The sequence below is a fragment of the Lissotriton helveticus genome, chromosome 4_1, assembly GCF_964261635.1.
Source record: "Lissotriton helveticus chromosome 4_1, aLisHel1.1, whole genome shotgun sequence".
NCBI lineage: Eukaryota > Metazoa > Chordata > Amphibia > Caudata > Salamandridae > Lissotriton > Lissotriton helveticus.
In genome coordinates, this window is record NC_136063.1 from 1,922,427,387 (window position 1) to 1,922,445,044 (window position 17,658).

At 48.9% G+C, this 17,658-nt stretch overlaps 1 protein-coding gene across 1 annotated transcript in view; it reads left to right on the forward strand.

Moving 5' to 3' along the window:
- SLC9A6 (solute carrier family 9 member A6) overlaps nt 1-17,658 on the forward strand; it is a 361,491-nt gene that overhangs the window by 157,350 nt on the left and 186,483 nt on the right. Inside the window, exon 6 of the mRNA XM_078688580.1 lies at nt 975-1,080. Coding sequence (XP_078544706.1) covers nt 975-1,080 — 106 coding nt within the window. The remainder of the gene's footprint in view (nt 1-974; nt 1,081-17,658) is intronic.

Here is a 17,658-nt window from a genome sequence, read left to right on the forward strand (position 1 = left end):
AGAACAGCTTCTTTATGTCACTTTACTGGCAGCAAATTAAGGCCTATGGATGTTTTAGACTCCATGCCTAACATGCAGGTGCCTTCATGATATGGCTTTAATCTGTCTGAGGTAAAAGCCCTGTGTGTCTCTGTCTGTTCTCCGTGCTCTAGGGATCAGTGTCTCTTAAAAATGCCCAGACTTCAATTTGTGGCCATAATGATAAATGTTTATTAGTATTTTCTTGCTTCCTAGTAATGTAATACCCATGACTTTTTATTGAGTGTCTGCCTCGTTTAAAGATTTCAAGAGGGCCCTCAAAACCAATATGTGTCTTGGAATCAATTTAGTTTATCAGGATAAGTGCAACATTTATAAATAACAGAAAAAATGGTCATCCGTAACGGTGGTAGCTGAAATTAAGCACTGCCCTATGTAGCATCCACTTAAAAATTCAACAGCAAACATCAGCCAGTGAGTAATTCAGGCCTTCCAGTCACATAGTTGTATTGTTTTACTACTGCATTAGAGGTTAGGCAATAGTCTTCCTTACTGGCTGATTAGCTATGAGGGTTAAATTGGCTTTGCTGTGTTGGTTTTAATATAGAAAATATTTTCTGTTACTACAGTTTCAAAAAATATGTATAAGTACATTAAAAAAAATACAGTTGAAAGATAAATTGTGACTTTTTGAGCAACAATCTAGAGCACATTTGTAATTGGTCAAAATATTTTTTTATGATAGACCTTCAATTCATACGTTAGGATAGGTACATTCTGTGTTATGAGCTGAGGAGGCCAACATATGTCATATGTTAATAACAATTGTTGAGGTACTTTCTTTCTTTGAGTTCTTATTTGATGGTTTAACTTGTTATTCAGAGGAGGGTATTGCATCAACAATTCCCACACCCATCTCAAAAGAACCTATGTTTGCACATGTCAAACCTTAATGGTGTTTTCTAATCTGTATTCTCAATTCTTCTATTTGTCAGTGACCGTTCTTGCGATATTCCATGAACTTCAAGTTGATGTAGAGCTGTACGCGCTTCTTTTTGGTGAAAGTGTCCTCAATGATGCAGTTGCCATAGTACTGTCTTCGTAAGTGTTGTACTTATCCAAAGTTTTTATGTATATGTTAAATGTTTCAGCCAATGGAAAAGGATCATTTTCATTTTAAATTTATGTTGTGGAGTTATTTTAAGTCAAAGCACACCAACCACTGGTTTACCTAGAATCATAAACATATAAACATAACAGCTTGATTTGTAAGTATTCACAAGCTATTACTAAACAGCCATGTAAGCGTTAACTCATACTATTAAACAGGAAAATTTGCCATTACCAAAGATTTTTCCGGAGAAGCATTGTTGCTTCGAGAACAAATTATAGCATGGTTTGGTGTGTCACCAATACTAATTGTTGTAAATTAGAGATGCCGCAGCCCTCTGTCAGACAAAACATAATTTGTATATTCTTATCTTCTGGCTCTCAGTTTGTCATTCGCAAAGATTGTAGTAAAACCCGCAAAAGTAGAATAAATAAAATACATATGCATGCATTATATTTTTTCCTACAATTTGCATTGCTTTTCATGTCTTAGGGAATTCACAAAAATACCAAAGATTTTGCTTGGAAAACTGTACAAATTATTAATGTCAGGATGTAGTTTCCCCGGCCTGTAATTACTCATGAAAATTGTCTGGTTCTAAATTATTTTCCACCTGGAAATCCTTTCCTTTAAGCCTGCAGTATATCTGAGGATATAGCTTATGCTTTCCCATCCTGGAAAAATACTTTACTCCTCCCTCATATCAGTATAACTTTGCATGTAACTTTTTCAATAGTGTAAGGCTATTTCTTCAGGACCTTAGGAACTCAGCGCTTAAGCAATCCATGTGATAAATGTTAACACTGTCCTTGGAACCACAGAATCCACATATAACTATATGTTCACTGAATGCAAGTATCTTCTTTATAGGCTTTCATTTTTGGGGTAGTGTGTTTGAAAAGTCAGCGCTAACTTATAGGGTGATGCGGGATAGAATGTTTTGGGTTAGCTGTTACATGTATCACTCATAATACGTGTAATGTACAGGAAGTATTATTTCTTCTAAATAGATAAGACTATCTACATTAACTGCAAACAATTTAGTAACTTGTGAAAGTTTAATATCTAAGCTTCACAGAGGGTAGATATGATAACTGCTTGTTTTCCACTGAATTAAAGAAAGAACATTTTGCCCCAAGACAAAACTGAATATAAATTCCAGAGTGCCCACACAAGCAAAGATCAAGATTCATTCAGACCTATGTTTAAACGCAACACCTTTAACTTAATACATTTTCTTACCTTGCTGCTAAAGCTACCTTTGCGACCACACAGCTTAGTGCTTTGAAAAACATACAATGAGAGCTTTTTTCCATCATAGATGCAGTGGGGTAGTTAGGGATGAGTTCTTTGGGGTTTGACATCCTCCAAATAAAGGGATTCATGTCTTGGTAGTTGGGTCTGGATGCCCTGGGCCAGGTCTGCAATGTCTGGGTCCGTTTTTCTAAATACGCAGTTAAGCGAAGACCGGAGCTGCCGTATACGCTTTTGAGCCAGGTCCCAGTATCAGTGGAGGCACCTTGGGATTCCATTCATATGAACAAAACAGGTTCACGTCCCAGTAACATTGCAGTGGTGCACATTTGCAAGTACTTTGGATTCCCACACAGGACCAAGACTGTAGGGAACACCGGGTAGCACCTCCACTAATCAAACAATCTCCGAGTAGTGCTACGCTCACGCATTAGCTTTTAAGAAGATTGTATAGAACTGGCGTGTGAATCCCTAAGGAGCCCGGCCGATTTTGATTGGAAGACATACGTTTTTGGTCCATCCGGGAATTGTTTAGGATTTTATGGGTCTTTTTACAAGAGAGACTGTTATATAGTTTGAGCCTTAAAGAAGGTGGTTTACATCAGAATAATATCACCGAAACGCGTTGACGCCTGTGGTTTACAATTGGTTGTATCCAAGGAACTTGTTAATGTCCAATATAATATAAGGGGCTGTGGACACCTTAACAAATAATAGAACAAATTCCATAGGAAACAACCGACAATAGATGTGATTAATTGTTTGCACTGAGTTTTTTTGTCTCTCATTGCCATATGAATACAGCATTGTGTTTTTAATGTATTTTTTAAAATGTATTGTAACTTTTTTAAAAAAAATATCTCGAAAATCTGGTATAAATACCTTCGGAATAAAAAAAAAATCTTTTTAATGCATTTCTTTGTTATATTACGTGTATTATAATTAACCAGTAGGGTCTGGGGTCTTCTGAGTGAGTGTGCATGATTGTGGCATTGTACAATAGAGGAATAGATAGTAGTGTGACATATATATTTTTTCCAAGAGAGCTTTGTATTTTTCATTACCCCCTGGTACCACCTCTCTTGGTCAGTGGGGTCACTCCCTTCTTCTCTAAGTCAGTTTTTCTGCCAAGAATGAACGACAAAACATTGACCTTTGTACTAAAACAGGAGGTAGGGGGGGGAGAGGGGGGAGGGGGGGAAGGGGGTGGGAGGGGGGAGGGGGGGAAGGGGCCAAGAACCAGAGGCCAGCAAAACCCTGTAGCACAAGATCGAGGGGAGTCCGTGGTCCCCCAGACCTAATGTACACCCCCACCTGCTGCGGCACCCTGCACGACAGCCCGGCCTGCACGTCCAGCTGAGGCCCGACCCGTGACCGGGCAAGGCCTCTCCAACTGGGCTGCAGTGAGCAGTACCCCATGCCCAGGCACAAGAAATCCGGATGGGCCACCACGACACACAGGCCGGCGGAGGGGAGGGGGAGTGAGGGACCCGGAGTGACCAGATGCTCCCCACCCATGCTGAAAGTGTCTCCTACAAGGCAAGAAGCAGAGGGGGCACAGTGCCAACCGGCACATTGGGCGGAACCTCCAGACGTTATTTTTATGGGAGTCTGCCGCAGTGGGTTAAACCCTCCGGCGCCCCTATGGCCAAGCGGCCCGCTATTGAATCTAATAGTCCCGCACGAGCAATATCGGAACCATAACACAGAGCTGGGTTAGTCACTTTGCAAATTCAGGTTGGTGTAGGGCCACCCGCAGGACGGAGGCCTGCCGGGCAGACAGCAGGCACCAGGGAGGTGGGGTTCCCGAGCAGCACAGCCTGCTCTTCCAGCTTCAGAGCAGGAGCCGCCCCTCCCCACCACTGCAGGTCACCCCAGGGCCACACGCGGGCCACCACAATCACCATTGGACAATCTAGTAATGCGAGGACAGAAAGCCCACAACCCTTTGATAGTCACCTTAAAAATATTGCTATGCTTCGCCTTGGCCAAAAGAGGCACAAACGTACTTTGGAATCCATATCAGCATGAAACGAGTCCCCGCCGGGCCGCCGCGCTGCCTGCGACGACCCGGAAGCGGTTGGGCAGCCGGCCAATCACAGCGCGGCCCCAACCGGAAGTCCCGCCCCATCGCGCCGAGAGAGAGAGAGCTGCCCGAGGAGCCACGAAGGCTCCGGATTGAGTCCCGGTCCCGAGATGGGGGACCGGGTGAAGAGCGGCCGGGCGCATGGGGAAGGCGGGGCTCTCATGTGGTGAGAGAGCCCCGCAAAGCGCTACCGCCGCCCGAGAGGCAGAACCGCCGCCGAGCACCGCCAGAACAGGTGAGTGTGTTGAGTGAGAGGAGGGGTGAGTGGGGGTGGGGTGTACGCGCGTGTGTCTGTTTGAGTGTGTCTGTGCGTGTGTCTGTCTGTCTGTGTGCGCGTGTGTTTGTTTAAGGGGGGGTGCGTGTGTGTATATGCAGTGTGTGTATGGCTTTCTTTGTGCGCATGCATGAGTGACGACGTGCGCGCTCACGAGGTACAATCTCGGAAAGAAAAAGCGCGTGGCACTTTACTGTCCTCATCCCCCAGAAGTAACAACATAAGTCGTCTCGCCCTAGACAGCAAAGCTTCGCTTTGCTTTCGTCTAGGCGAGACCTAAAAAGTAGTACATCTGCACCTATAGATGTTCTCCTTGAATGGGTGTAACTACTTCTTTTTTGGAATTCAGACATTGGAAGTAGTTGACTTGAAAAGCTGCGCCAGTCTAAGGTTTTCAGGCATACTACTGGCAGTCAAACACTATAAACGTGGATGAATTCTTGCAAATAGTCGACTCCAACCAGTAGCGACCCCATCTTTTTTCACTGACTGTGCCACCCTAGAGAGGCCCATATAATGCAATCAGTACTGCCTCTGTTCTTCATGGAAACAGTCCATCTCAGTCCTTGGTCATCTCACTCCTACACCCTGCAGCCCACTGCTTTTTTAGTTGAGAAATCTGAGATTTACACCCCTGACTCTCGCTGACCCTTGCGCCCCAGCTTTGCTTTCCCCAGACCTCTAGCATTAAATCTTCTCTGATGATATGCAACACTTGGCCTCTATCTCCATTGGTTTATAAGTGTGTGGTATTTGAGTAGCTCAAACCTAGCCAAAAGACAGTGGAGAGCTGTAGAGGATCAAAAATAAAGATACAGTCAATAAGTTATTAGAGGGGAAGTTGGGCTCTAAAAGTGGAGGCAGACTCTTGCATTTTTTTGAGGTTGTGCTTTTAAAGTGTTCTCTTCAGCTTTTTTCTCAATGGAAGCTGGGCTCGAGTTGTCCAGATAATAAAGGAATGTAGTTACTGGTACTGGACTCATTAATGGGGAAGACCTATTGCCTTGTTTAGTTTTAGGTTGAGGACTGCGTCGCAGTGTGGGCGGAGCCCGAAGATTTAATGTTTCTTAGAGGGGGCGTGGAACCCGCCCCTCTTCTCCATTGGCTGGCCTAGTAAATGCTGGCCAGCCATTGGAGGAGAGGGGCGTCACTCCGATCAAGCCCCGTCTTTTTGCGATTCGGGGCGTGTTTTTGCCACCTTTCTACCCGTGACATCCGTCACTCAGAAAAAAACACGCCCCCGAATCGCAAAAATTTCGGAGCTTTGCGGCAGCCATTTCAGGCCGACCGCCGCTGGAAGAAGTCGTCCTCAGGTGAGTGCTTGTTAGGACGTGTGTTCCCGTCGGACAGTGACCCAGAGATTGTCTGGTGACTGCCTGACCCCCTGCGTGCGTTAGGCTGTTGTGTGTCTCCCTGGTTTCTGAGGCTCTGCTGAAGGCCCCTAGAGTGGCACAGCAGTGGGCTGTATGTTTGGGAAGCTGGGAGTCACTGGACACCTTCGAGAGGCTGAGACCACAGACATGTTATGTCAAGCACCTGTATTGTGATCAGGTAACGGCAGTATACTGAGTGACACTTATTTCAGTGCCTACAACAAACACTGCCGGCGTTTCTCAGAAGGCGCACGTGCGCCCCGAGGAGCTACCGCTGTTTACCCAGTGACGGCAGGCGCTAGAGCTGCACCCCCAAGAAGCCTCTGTGACCCCCCTCGAGAAACATGCGTAAAGCGCTATGAAACCTCCCTGCGCCGGAGGGCAGGATGTCAACACGTGAAGCGCTATGAAACCCCCGCGCAGGGAGGGCGAGGTGTCAACACGTGAAGCGATGAAAGCCCCGCGCAGGGAGGGCAGGATGTCAACACGTGAAGCGCTATGAACTCCTCCTCCCCCAGCGCAGGGAGGGCGGGACACGTAAAGCGCTATGAAACCCCTTAGGCTGTTGTGCGTCTCCCTGGTTTCTGAGGCTCTGGTGAAGGCCCCGAGAGTGGCACAGCAGTGGGCTGTATGTTTGAGAAGCTGGGAGTCACTGGACACCTTCGAGAGGCTGAGACCACAGACATGTTATGTCAAGCACCTGTATTGTGATCAGTTAACGGCAGTATACTGAGTGACACTTATTTCAGTGCCATCAAAAGAATGAAGGATTGAGTGCGATGCGCCTGGAATCAGAGGTGTGTCACGCGAGTAACACTCTTCTACACCACTGGATAGTCAAGCCACTCATGAGTACAGGAGGGCGGGGGCCCTTAGAGGGTTTCTCTATCAGCCTCAGTGCAGTGCCTCCTGACCAGGGGGTGACTATCAGTATGCAAGGCAGCCTCGGGCCCCTCCTCGGATGTCGAGGATTTCGGCGTGTCAGGGGTTTACCAGGGTTGAATGTCCGGCTCTCGGCGGTGCCGCTGGCTCTGAATGCCGGGCGGATCCAGGGCGCAGCCGCCTTTGTTAGTGGTCTTCATCCGGCCTCCCGGGCGGCACAACTCGTTCCTACAACAAACACTGCCGGTGTTTCTCAGAAGGCACACGTGCGCCCCGAGGAGCTACCGCTGTTTACCCAGTGACAGCAGGCGCTAGAGCTGCACCCCCAAGAAGCCTCTGTGACCCACCTCGAAACACATGCGTAAAGCGCTATGAAACCTCCCTGCGCCGTGGGGCAGGATGTCAACACGTGAAGCGCACGTGAAACCCCCGCGCAGGGAGGGCGAGGTGTCAACACGTGAAGCGAGGAAAGCCCCGCGCAGGGAGGGCAGGATGTCAACACGTGAAGCGCTATGAACCCCCCTTCCCCAGCGCAGGAAGGGCGGGACACGTGAAGCGCTATGAAACCCCCCCCGCGTAGAGAGGGAGGGGTGCAGTCACAAGACCTTTACAGAAAGTTTTAGTAATCAAGCCGCTATGTCTAGGACGGAAGGATGACCAGAACTACACTGTAGCAAAGCAGTGTCATTCTGGCATTTTTAGGTCGAGGACCGTAGCTCTGAATTTTAGTTAAGTCCCTACAAGCTCAAGTGCAAAGCCCTGCAGGAAAAGAAATGCGACCTGCGCAAGGCCAGCGTCACCATCGTGAGTAGTGGGGGCGGTGGGGGCGGTGTGTGCTTGTGTCTTCCCTCTTGGTGTCTCTGGTGTTTTCGGTGCCTCTGTTCCCTGCTTGTCATCCCGGTTTTTCTGTGCCTGTGTGTGCGTGGCTCTGTCTGTGTGTGTGCGTGGCTCTATCTGTGTGTGTGCGTGGCTCTGTCTGTCTGTGTGTGTGGCTCTGTCTGTGTGTGCCTGGCTCTGTGTGTGTGTGGCTCTGTCTGTGTGTGTGGCTCTGTCTGTGTGTGTGTGTGTGTGTGGCTGTGTCTGTGTGTGTGTGTGGCTCTGTCTGTGTGTGTGTGGCTCTGTGTGTGTGTGTGGCTCTGTCTGTGTGTGTGGCTCTGTCTGTGTGTGTGTGGCTCTGCCTGTGTGTGTGTGGCTCTGCCTGTGTGTGTGCGTGGCTCTGTCTGTGTGTGTGTGCGTGGCTCTGTGTGTGTGTGTGGCTCCGTCTGTCTGTGTGTGTGCGTGGCTCTGTCTGTGTGTGTGTGGCTCCGTCTGTCTGTGTGTGTGCGTGGCTCTGTCTGTGTGTGTGTGCGCGCGTGTGGTTCTGTCTGTGTTTGCATGTGGCTCTGTCTGTGTGTGTGCGCGGCTCTGTGTCTGTGTGTGTGGCTCTGTCTGTCTGTGTGTGTGGCTCTGTCTGTGTGTGTGTGTGCGTGGCTCTGTCTGTGCGTGTGTGCGTGGCTCTGTCTGCATGTGTGTGCGTGGCTCTGTCTGTGCATGTGTGTGCGTGGCTCTGTCTGTGCGTGTGTGTGCGTGGCTCTGTCGGTGTGTGTGCGTGGCTCTGTCGGTGTGTGTGTGTGTGCGTGGCTCTGTCTGTGTGCGTGGCTCTGTCTGTGTGCGTGGCTCTGTCTGTGTGCGTGGCTCTGTCTGTGTGCGTGGCTCTGTCTGTGTGCGTGGCTCTGTCTGTGTGCGTGGCTCTGTCTGTGTGCGTGGCTCGGTCTGTGTGCGTGGCTGGGTCTGTGTGCGTGGCTGGGTCTGTGTGTGTGGCTGGGTCTGTGTGCGTGGCTGGGTCTGTGTGCGTGGCTGGGTCTGTGTGTGGCTGGCTCTGTGTGTGTGGCTGGCTCTGTGTGTGTGTGGCTGGCTCTGTGTGTGGCTCTGTGTGTGGCTCTGTGTGTGGCTCTGTGTGTGGCTCTGTGTGTGGCTCTGTGTGTGGCTCTGTGTGTGTGTGTGGCTCTGTGTGTGTGTGGCTGTGTGTGTGTGTGTGGCTCCGTGTGTGTGTGTGTGTGGCTCTCTGTGTGTGTGGCTCTGTGTGTATGTGTGTGTGTTGCTCTGTGTGTATGTGTGTGTGTTGCTCTGTGTGTATGTGTGTGTGTTGCTCTGGGTGTGTATGTGTGTGTGTTGCTCTGGGTGTGTGTGTGTTGCTCTGGGTGTGTATGTGTGTGGCTCTGTGTGAGTGTGGCTCTGGGTGTGTATGTGTGGCTCTGTGTGGGTGTAAATGCAATAGGTCATGCATATGTGAGCGATTAAGCTATTGGCATTGTAAATGAGAATGCCATGTATTTAACGATTAAGCTATTGGCAATGTAAATGACACTGCTAATTATTTATGATTTTAAAAAAAAAGAAAAAAAGTCATAAGCAATGCCAATAGCTCTACCTTTAATAATGCCGAGACCATTGCGTTGTAAATGCTTGTTGCACTTGTTTCCACTTTGTTTGTGTCCTGGCTGTGGTGTACCGAGTGCTAGCAGAGATGGTGAGCTTGTGAGCGAGATAGGAAGGGATGACGTTCCTGGTGGTTTTAAAGATGATACAGCTAGTTTTGAAGATGATGTGGCTGACAAGTAGAACCATGGGATTGCTATCAAGATGGAAGTGAAAAGGGCTTACTTTTTCAGGCCTTTAATCAGGTATATGGCATGCTCTTAAAATTGGGATGTGGAGAGTCTTGGAGGCCATGGAACTGGGCATTGCCACCACAAAGACGCATGAGTATGATGGCTTGAACAGTAGTTCTGAAATCACTTTTTAGGGGGAATGATTTCACTTTCTTCAGAGAGAGCTGGTAGCATGCTGTCATGATTTTCTTGGCAGCGTGTTACCTATGGGTAAGAACGGTGGTGAGGGTGAATTTGAGTACCTTGGCATTACATGAAAGTTGGTGTTTGATTCCGACAAGAAATGCTCAGAGACTGACACCCTCCTTGGCAACAGATAAGATTGAAGGCCTGCCCTCATTGATCCTCCAATGCTTGTCTCAGTTTGAGAGCTGACGCAGTGTTCAGAATCGCTTGAGTCTGCAATTAACCATGCTTGAGTGCACCGATGCGGCCGCTGAGCAGGCCTGCTATGCATTGGCCCTGTTCTGCAAAATGGCTGCCTCGCTCTTTCTCCACCATTGTTTGAGGCTTGTCTGGAGTTCTGACTCCTGCTCTTGATGAGCTCCTTTAACGCTTATGGTATGATAAAGCCTCCATACCGGTCTCTTGTGTAGTCTTCCTTCTTGTCAAGGTTGTAGTTGCTCCACCACACTGAGTAGTTGATTGTCACTTTCTTCCTGGACATTTTGTTTAAGGTTTACTGTAACTCTCACAAAATCATGCTCTCTCCCACTGCCTGTTAATGCCCAATTCCTACTCCTGACAAATATGCAGCTGGATTCTGTACACCCTAAGTGTGGCCTTTGATGAGAAAGTAGTAGGATTGAAGTTGATTGACCAGCATGCTCATTGTGTTCCTCCTAGTTTGCTTATGATTGTTACTAAAGATGTCTAATTGCTAAAAAATGCAATAGTTTTTGAGTTAGGTAAAGGCAAAGACTCCTTAGTAGGTGCATGCATCCTCCTCAGGTAAGGCCTTTTCTCTGAAGTACCCTCACCATGCCGTTATTACAAGATTTGCTGATTAGTATGTATGCCCATCCTAACCAACAGCTGTGGAGATAGCATGTATTCATAATGCTCCCAATGTACTGTAGGGAAGGCAGCATCCAGTATGATTTAAACCCCACATAAGTTTATCAGGCCTGATGTTGAATAACCATATGGTTCCCGGTTCAGTCCTACTCATTCTCCTGCATTGGCGAGAGGGGCGAACAGACACCGGATTCAGATTGCATCGATTAGAAAATGGGCTGCCCTGACACGGACTGTCTTTGCAGCAGTCTTTCTTTCTCCCTTTTTTTCACTCTCACTCTGATACCAGATGAGAGGCACTGTTGCAGCTGCTGACTCGATGTTGCAGGCTGTTGTAGGTTCACTGTGCTAGTTGATAGGGCACTGCTTGATGCAGAGTTTGGTAGTGCAATTCTTGCTTCTCAGGGGCCTGGACTGTGGTGCAGACAATGCTGGTACCAAGGTTCGGGCTCCCACACATGGTTGCACCAGCAAAAAATGGAATCGTATGACCGCTGAAGGTACAGATACCCACAGATCGCCATGCTCACGGACAGCACCATCAACCACCACCTCTGACTATTCACTATACAATATCTCTCTGTCTCACCTGCCTAATGTGAGACACTTCAGACATCACCCATCTCACAGTAGGAATCACAGCACCTATGACAGCCTCAATTCCTCCATTCTGTGAAAACTGCAACAGCTGGAGCCACAGCCCAGAATAGGTTTCACACTTCGGGAGTAGGCAGTATCACAACCCTGTGACAGCTAGAGAGGACCTTGTTACAGAAGCTTTTGGGGGCCTTTAACTCTCTTTGCTGAAGGTGTACGAAAAAGAAATTAAAGAGTGAATGTTTTTCCAGAGGATTTTTACATGGAAAATATGTTACAGTTTGTGAAGGAATACATTGATGTGTTCAGACAGGTGGTAATCATTTGCAGGGATAATACTTTTATTGACAGAGAGGGGTAGACCTATGCATAGCAGACCCAGGTCATTCAGCCGCCCATGTTGTGTCATCACACCATCAACCTATAGATGACAGGTGCACTCCAATTTGGATTTTTCAAGCGGTAGTGCGCGGGTGGCTCTGGAGCAGTTACACAGGTTGCAAATACTTCAATGATAAAAGCTCCAGCTTCCTTCGTGAACAGTGCGTCTGACACTGAAGTGAAGACTGGAGAGCGCAAAATGGCTTAAAGTAAAGAAAAAAATAACTATGGCACGGTTCCTCCAAGAAATGTCTATGGATTGGATCTTTTAGAAAGGTATTTGAAAAGGAACATTTTAGTATTTTGACACTGCCGACAGATGAACTTGAAATCATATTCAACCTCCATTTTTGCCAGATAAAGAAGGTATCACAGAAAAGCTTCTTCCGCCGTAAGGGTTGCAGTAATGTTGATTACACAAACGTTAGCCTCTTCCATTTCATGGCATAGAGGAACCCCGTAAACAGTTGTTTCAATTTGCTCAGAATGTGCATGTTGTTATCAGGAAGACCCAATTGTCTGTATTGGAACTATAAGGATCATTGCCGACCCCAAACACCTGCACTTGTTCAACCTTTATAGCTTCAGCAGAGTGGAAGGAAAACCATATAAAAAGATTCTTACGTTACCTAATATTATAAATGTACTGTGGATTTTCAATTTACTGGTGTGGTCTCTTATGTCCTGCAGTACATCTAATATCAATCCCAAATCATGGTTGAACAGGATTTCATATTGCAAGTTATGCCCATATGGCACTAGGCCAATATAGTATAATGGGGTTACCCAGTTACACACAGAACCTGGGCATATATACTTTAAGGTAAGAGTGGTTCTGCCACTTAATAGCTTTAAAGGAGCATCTAGCTTGTATTCAATTTATGTCCCTCTCTCCTAGTACGGCTTACATTTAATGAAAATACATACTGTCTGTTAATTTCTCCCAAACCAAAAGTAAAATCGAAAAGAGAACCTGTGAGTCAGAGATTTCCAGAAAATGTATGTAAATCATGTAGTCAAAACATGAACAAATACGTATACACACACAGATCAACACTGTACCATTCCATCAAAATAACGTGAAGTGAACACAAAAAATATAATTCTATATACATCACAACACAATACACTGATCAATCAATCAATCAATCAAGAATTTGTATAGCGCGTTACTCACCCGGAGGGTCTCAAGGCGCTTGGGGGAGGGGGTCCGCTACTGCTCGAACAGCCAGGTCTTGAGTTGCTTCCTGAAGGAGAGCTGGTCTTGGGTCAGACGGAGGTGGATGGGGAGGGAGTTCCACGTCTTGGCTGCCAGGTAGGAGAAGGATCTTCCTCCCATGGTGGCTCTTCGAATGCGTGAGACGGCGGCGAGGGCGTGGCTGGTCGATCGTAGTTGGCGGGTGGGAGTGTAGAAGGTCAGGCGGTTGTTGAGGTACCTGGGGCCCAGGTCGTGGAGGGCCTTGTGTGCGTGGGTGAGGAGGCGGAACGTGATTCTCTTGCTGACGGGGAGCCAGTGGAGGTCTCTCAGGTGTCCGGAGATGTGGCTGTGTCGGGGGATGTCCAGGATGAGACGTGCGGAGGCGTTCTGGATGCGTTGGAGTCTTTTCTGCAGTTTGGCTGTGGTTCCGGTGTAGAGGGTGTTACCGTATTCCAGTCGGCTGGTGACGAGTGCCTGGGTGACCGTCTTCCTGGTTTCGGTGGGGATCCATCGGAAGATCTTTCGGAGCATGCATAGGATGTTGAAACACAATGATGAGACGGCGTTGACTTGTCTGGTCATCGAGAGGGAGGAGTCCAGGGTGAAGCCCAGGTTGCGTGCGTGGTCCGTTGGTTCGGGTGCGCTGCCCAGGGCAGGGGGCCACCAGGAGTCGCCCCAGGCAGAGGGTGATGATCCAAGGATGAGGACTTCCGTCTTGTCTGAGTTCAGCTTCAGGCGGCTGTTCTTCATCCACTCGGCTACTTCTTTCATCCCTTCGTGTAGGTTGGTTCTGGCGGTGGCGGGGTCGTTGGTGAGGGAGAGGATCAGCTGGGTGTTGTCGGCGTAGGAGATGATGTTGAGGCTGTGTTGGCGTGCGCTGGCTGCGAGGGGGCTCATGTAGAAGTTGAAGAGGGTGGGGCTGAGTGATGATCCTTGTGGTACGCCACAGATGACTTCGGTGGCCTCGGATCTGAACGGGGGAAGGCGGACTCTCTGGGTTCTTCCGGCGAGGAACGATATGATCCACTCCAGTGCTTTCTCTTGGATTCCGACGTTGCTGAGGCGTTGTACTAGGGTTCGGTGGCAGACAGTATCCAACGCTGCAGAGAGGTCCAGGAGGATGAGGGCCGCTGTTTCCCCGTTGTCGAGCATGGTTCGGATGTCGTCAGTGGCTGCGATGAGGGCGGTCTCGGTGTTGTGGTTGGCTCGGAAGCCGGACTGCGAGTGGTCGAGGGATCCGTTCGTCTCGAGGAAGGCGGCAAGCTGTCTGTTGACGGTCTTCTCGATGACTTTGGCGGGAAACGGGAGGAGCGAGATGGGGCGGTAATTCTTGAGGTCGGTGGGGTCTGCTAATGGTTTCTTCAGGAGGGCGCGGAGTTCGGCATGCTTCCAGCTCTCTGGGAAGGTGGCGATGTTGAAGGAGCAGTTGATGATGTCCCGGAGTTGGGGTGCGATGACGGAGTCGGCCTTGTTGAAGACGTGGTGGGGGCATCAGGAGTGGATGGTGTTCATTGTGTGGATGGTGTCTTCGGTGCTGACCGGTGTCCAGGCGCGGAGGGTGGTGGTGGGGGGGCGTTGGTTCTGTGGTTGGGTGCGTGGTCTGTTCGCCGAAGCTATTGTGTATGTCTGCGATCTTGTTGTGGAAGAACGATGCGAGTGCATTGCAGAGGTCTTGTGAGGGGGTGATGTCGTTGTTTCCGGTGCTGGGGTTGGAGAGCTCTTTGACGATGCTGAAGAGTTCCTTGCTGTTGTGTGCGTTGTTCTTTAGTCGATCCTTGAATGCTGACTTCTTGGTGGTGTGGATCAGCTGGTGGTGTTTGCGGGTGGCGTGCTTGAGGGCGGTCATGTTGTCTGCGGTCGGGTTTCTTCGCCAGGCTTTCTCGAGGGTGCGGCAGTTCTTCTTGGAGTTCTTGACGTCGTCGTTGAACCAGGGGGCAATCTTGCTTCCGGGCCTGCTGGGATCGTTTTTCAGGGGTGCGAGGTAGTCAGCGCAGTTAGTGATCCACTGTGTGAGGTTGTTGGCTGCTTGGTTGGGGTCCGTTGATCTGGTGGGAGGGTTCTGGTTCAGTGATGTGGTGAGCTGGTCGGTGGTGATCTTGTTCCAGCTCCTGCGGGGAACCTGTTGCGGGTGGTGGCGGGTCGTGGTCTTTCTGAAGATTAAGTGGACGCAGCTGTGGTCTGTCCAGTAGAGTCCGGTGGAGTGGCTGAAGGAGATGTGCTTGCTGGAGGAGAAGATTAGATCAAGCGTATGTCCGGCGTAGTGGGTGGGGGTGTTCACCAGTTGCTTGAGTCCGAGGTTGGCGAGGTTGTCCAGCAGGGTGGTGGTGGTGTTGTTGTCGTTGTTGTTCTCCAGGTGGAAGTTGAGGTCCCCTAGGAGGATGTAGTCGGAGGAGGTGAGGGCGTGCGGGCTGATGAAGTCTGCGATGTCTTTGCTGAATTGTGTGCGGGGTCCTGGGGGTCTGTAGATGAGGGTGCCTCTGAGTGTGGTCTTGGGGTCGGTGTGTATCTGGAAGTGAAGATGTTCGGCGGCTGTGAGGGTGTCGTCGGAGTTGGTCGTGATGCGGATGGTGTTCTTGTGGACGATGGCGATGCCTCCTCCTGTCTGGTTATATTTACAACAAGGGGTGGTGAGGGACAGAGTCTCTGAATTAAGCAGAATACTCTCACCCAGTCAAGAGATCAGGGCTAGATCCAACACCGTTTTTTAGCTCAATACACCATCCCAGTTTCAGAACCTGGCTGTATGCAAATTAGTCTGTTCCTGTCCCAGTGCATGATGGGAACAGGGCAAACCAAACTACAAAAGCCAATTCTTACACTGGGAAGGAAACAAGCTTCCGGGGACCGGTTTCTGGCATTACAGCCGTCTTCGGCCCGGCTTGCTTGAATCCTGATGGTGCAATGAGCAAGGGACTCATGTCTGAGTATACCCTTCCACGCTTACAAAAATATTTACAACAAGGGGTGGTGAGGGACAGAGTCTCTGAATTAAGCAGAATACTCTCACCCAGTCAAGAGATCAGGGCTAGATCCAACACCGTTTTTTAGCTCAATGCACCATCCCAGTTTCAGAACCTGGCTGTATGCAAATTAGTCTGTTCCTGTCCCAGTGCATGATGGGAACAGGGCAAACCAAACTACAAAAGCCAATTCTTACACTGGGAAGGAAACAAGCTTCCGGGGACCGGTTTCTGGCATTACAGTCGTCTTCGGCCCGGCTTGCTTGAATCCTGATGGTGCAATGAGCAAGGGACTCATGTCTGAGTAAACCCTTCCACGCTTAGGGTGGACAAAAATATTTACAACAAGGGGTGGTGAGGGACAGAGTCTCTGAATTAAGCAGAATACTCTCACCCAGTCAAGAGATCAGGGCTAGATCCAACACCGTTTTTTAGCTCAATGCACCATCCCAGTTTCAGAACCTGGCTGTATGCAAATTAGTCTGTTCCTGTCCCAGTGCATGATGGGAACAGGGCAAACCAAACTACAAAAGCCAATTCTTACACTGGGAAGGAAACAAGCTTCCGGGGACCGGTTTCTGGCATTACAGCCGTCTTCGGCCCGGCTTGCTTGAATCCTGATGGTGCAATGAGCAAGGGACTCATGTCTGAGTATACCCTTCCACGCTTAGGGTGGACAAAAATATTTACAACAAGGGGTGGTGAGGGACAGAGTCTCTGAATTAAGCAGAATACTCTCACCCAGTCAAGAGATCAGGGCTAGATCCAACACCGTTTTTTAGCTCAATGCACCATCCCAGTTTCAGAACCTGGCTGTATGCAAATTAGTCTGTTCCTGTCCCAGTGCATGATGGGAACAGGGCAAACCAAACTACAAAAGCCAATTCTTACACTGGGAAGGAAACAAGCTTCCGGGGACCGGTTTCTGGCATTACAGCCGTCTTCGGCCCGGCTTGCTTGAATCCTGATGGTGCAATGAGCAAGGGACTCATGTCTGAGTATACCCTTCCACGCTTAGGGTGGACAAAAATATTTACAACAAGGGGTGGTGAGGGACAGAGTCTCTGAATTAAGCAGAATACTCTCACCCAGTCAAGAGATCAGGGCTAGATCCAACACCGTTTTTTAGCTCAATGCACCATCCCAGTTTCAGAACCTGGCTGTATGCAAATTAGTCTGTTCCTGTCCCAGTGCATGATGGGAACAGGGCAAACCAAACTACTAAAGCCAATTCTTACACTGGGAAGGAAACAAGCTTCCGGGGACCGGTTTCTGGCATTACAGCCGTCTTCGGCCCGGCTTGCTTGAATCCTGATGGTGCAATGAGCAAGGGACTCATGTCTGAGTATACCCTTCCACGCTTAGGGTGGACAAAAATATTTACAACAAGGGGTGGTGAGGGACAGAGTCTCTGAATTAAGCAGAATACTCTCACCCAGTCAAGAGATCAGGGCTAGATCCAACACCGTTTTTTAGCTCAATGCACCATCCCAGTTTCAGAACCTGGCTGTATGCAAATTAGTCTGTTCCTGTCCCAGTGCATGATGGGAACAGGGCAAACCAAACTACAAAAGCCAATTCTTACACTGGGAAGGAAACAAGCTTCCGGGGACCGGTTTCTGGCATTACAGCCGTCTTCGGCCCGGCTTGCTTGAATCCTGATGGTGCAATGAGCAAGGGACTCATGTCTGAGTATACCCTTCCACGCTTAGGGTGGACAAAAATATTTACAACAAGGGGTGGTGAGGGACAGAGTCTCTGAATTAAGCAGAATACTCTCACCCAGTCAAGAGATCAGGGCTAGATCCAACACCGTTTTTTAGCTCAATGCACCATCCCAGTTTCAGAACCTGGCTGTATGCAAATTAGTCTGTTCCTGTCCCAGTGCATGATGG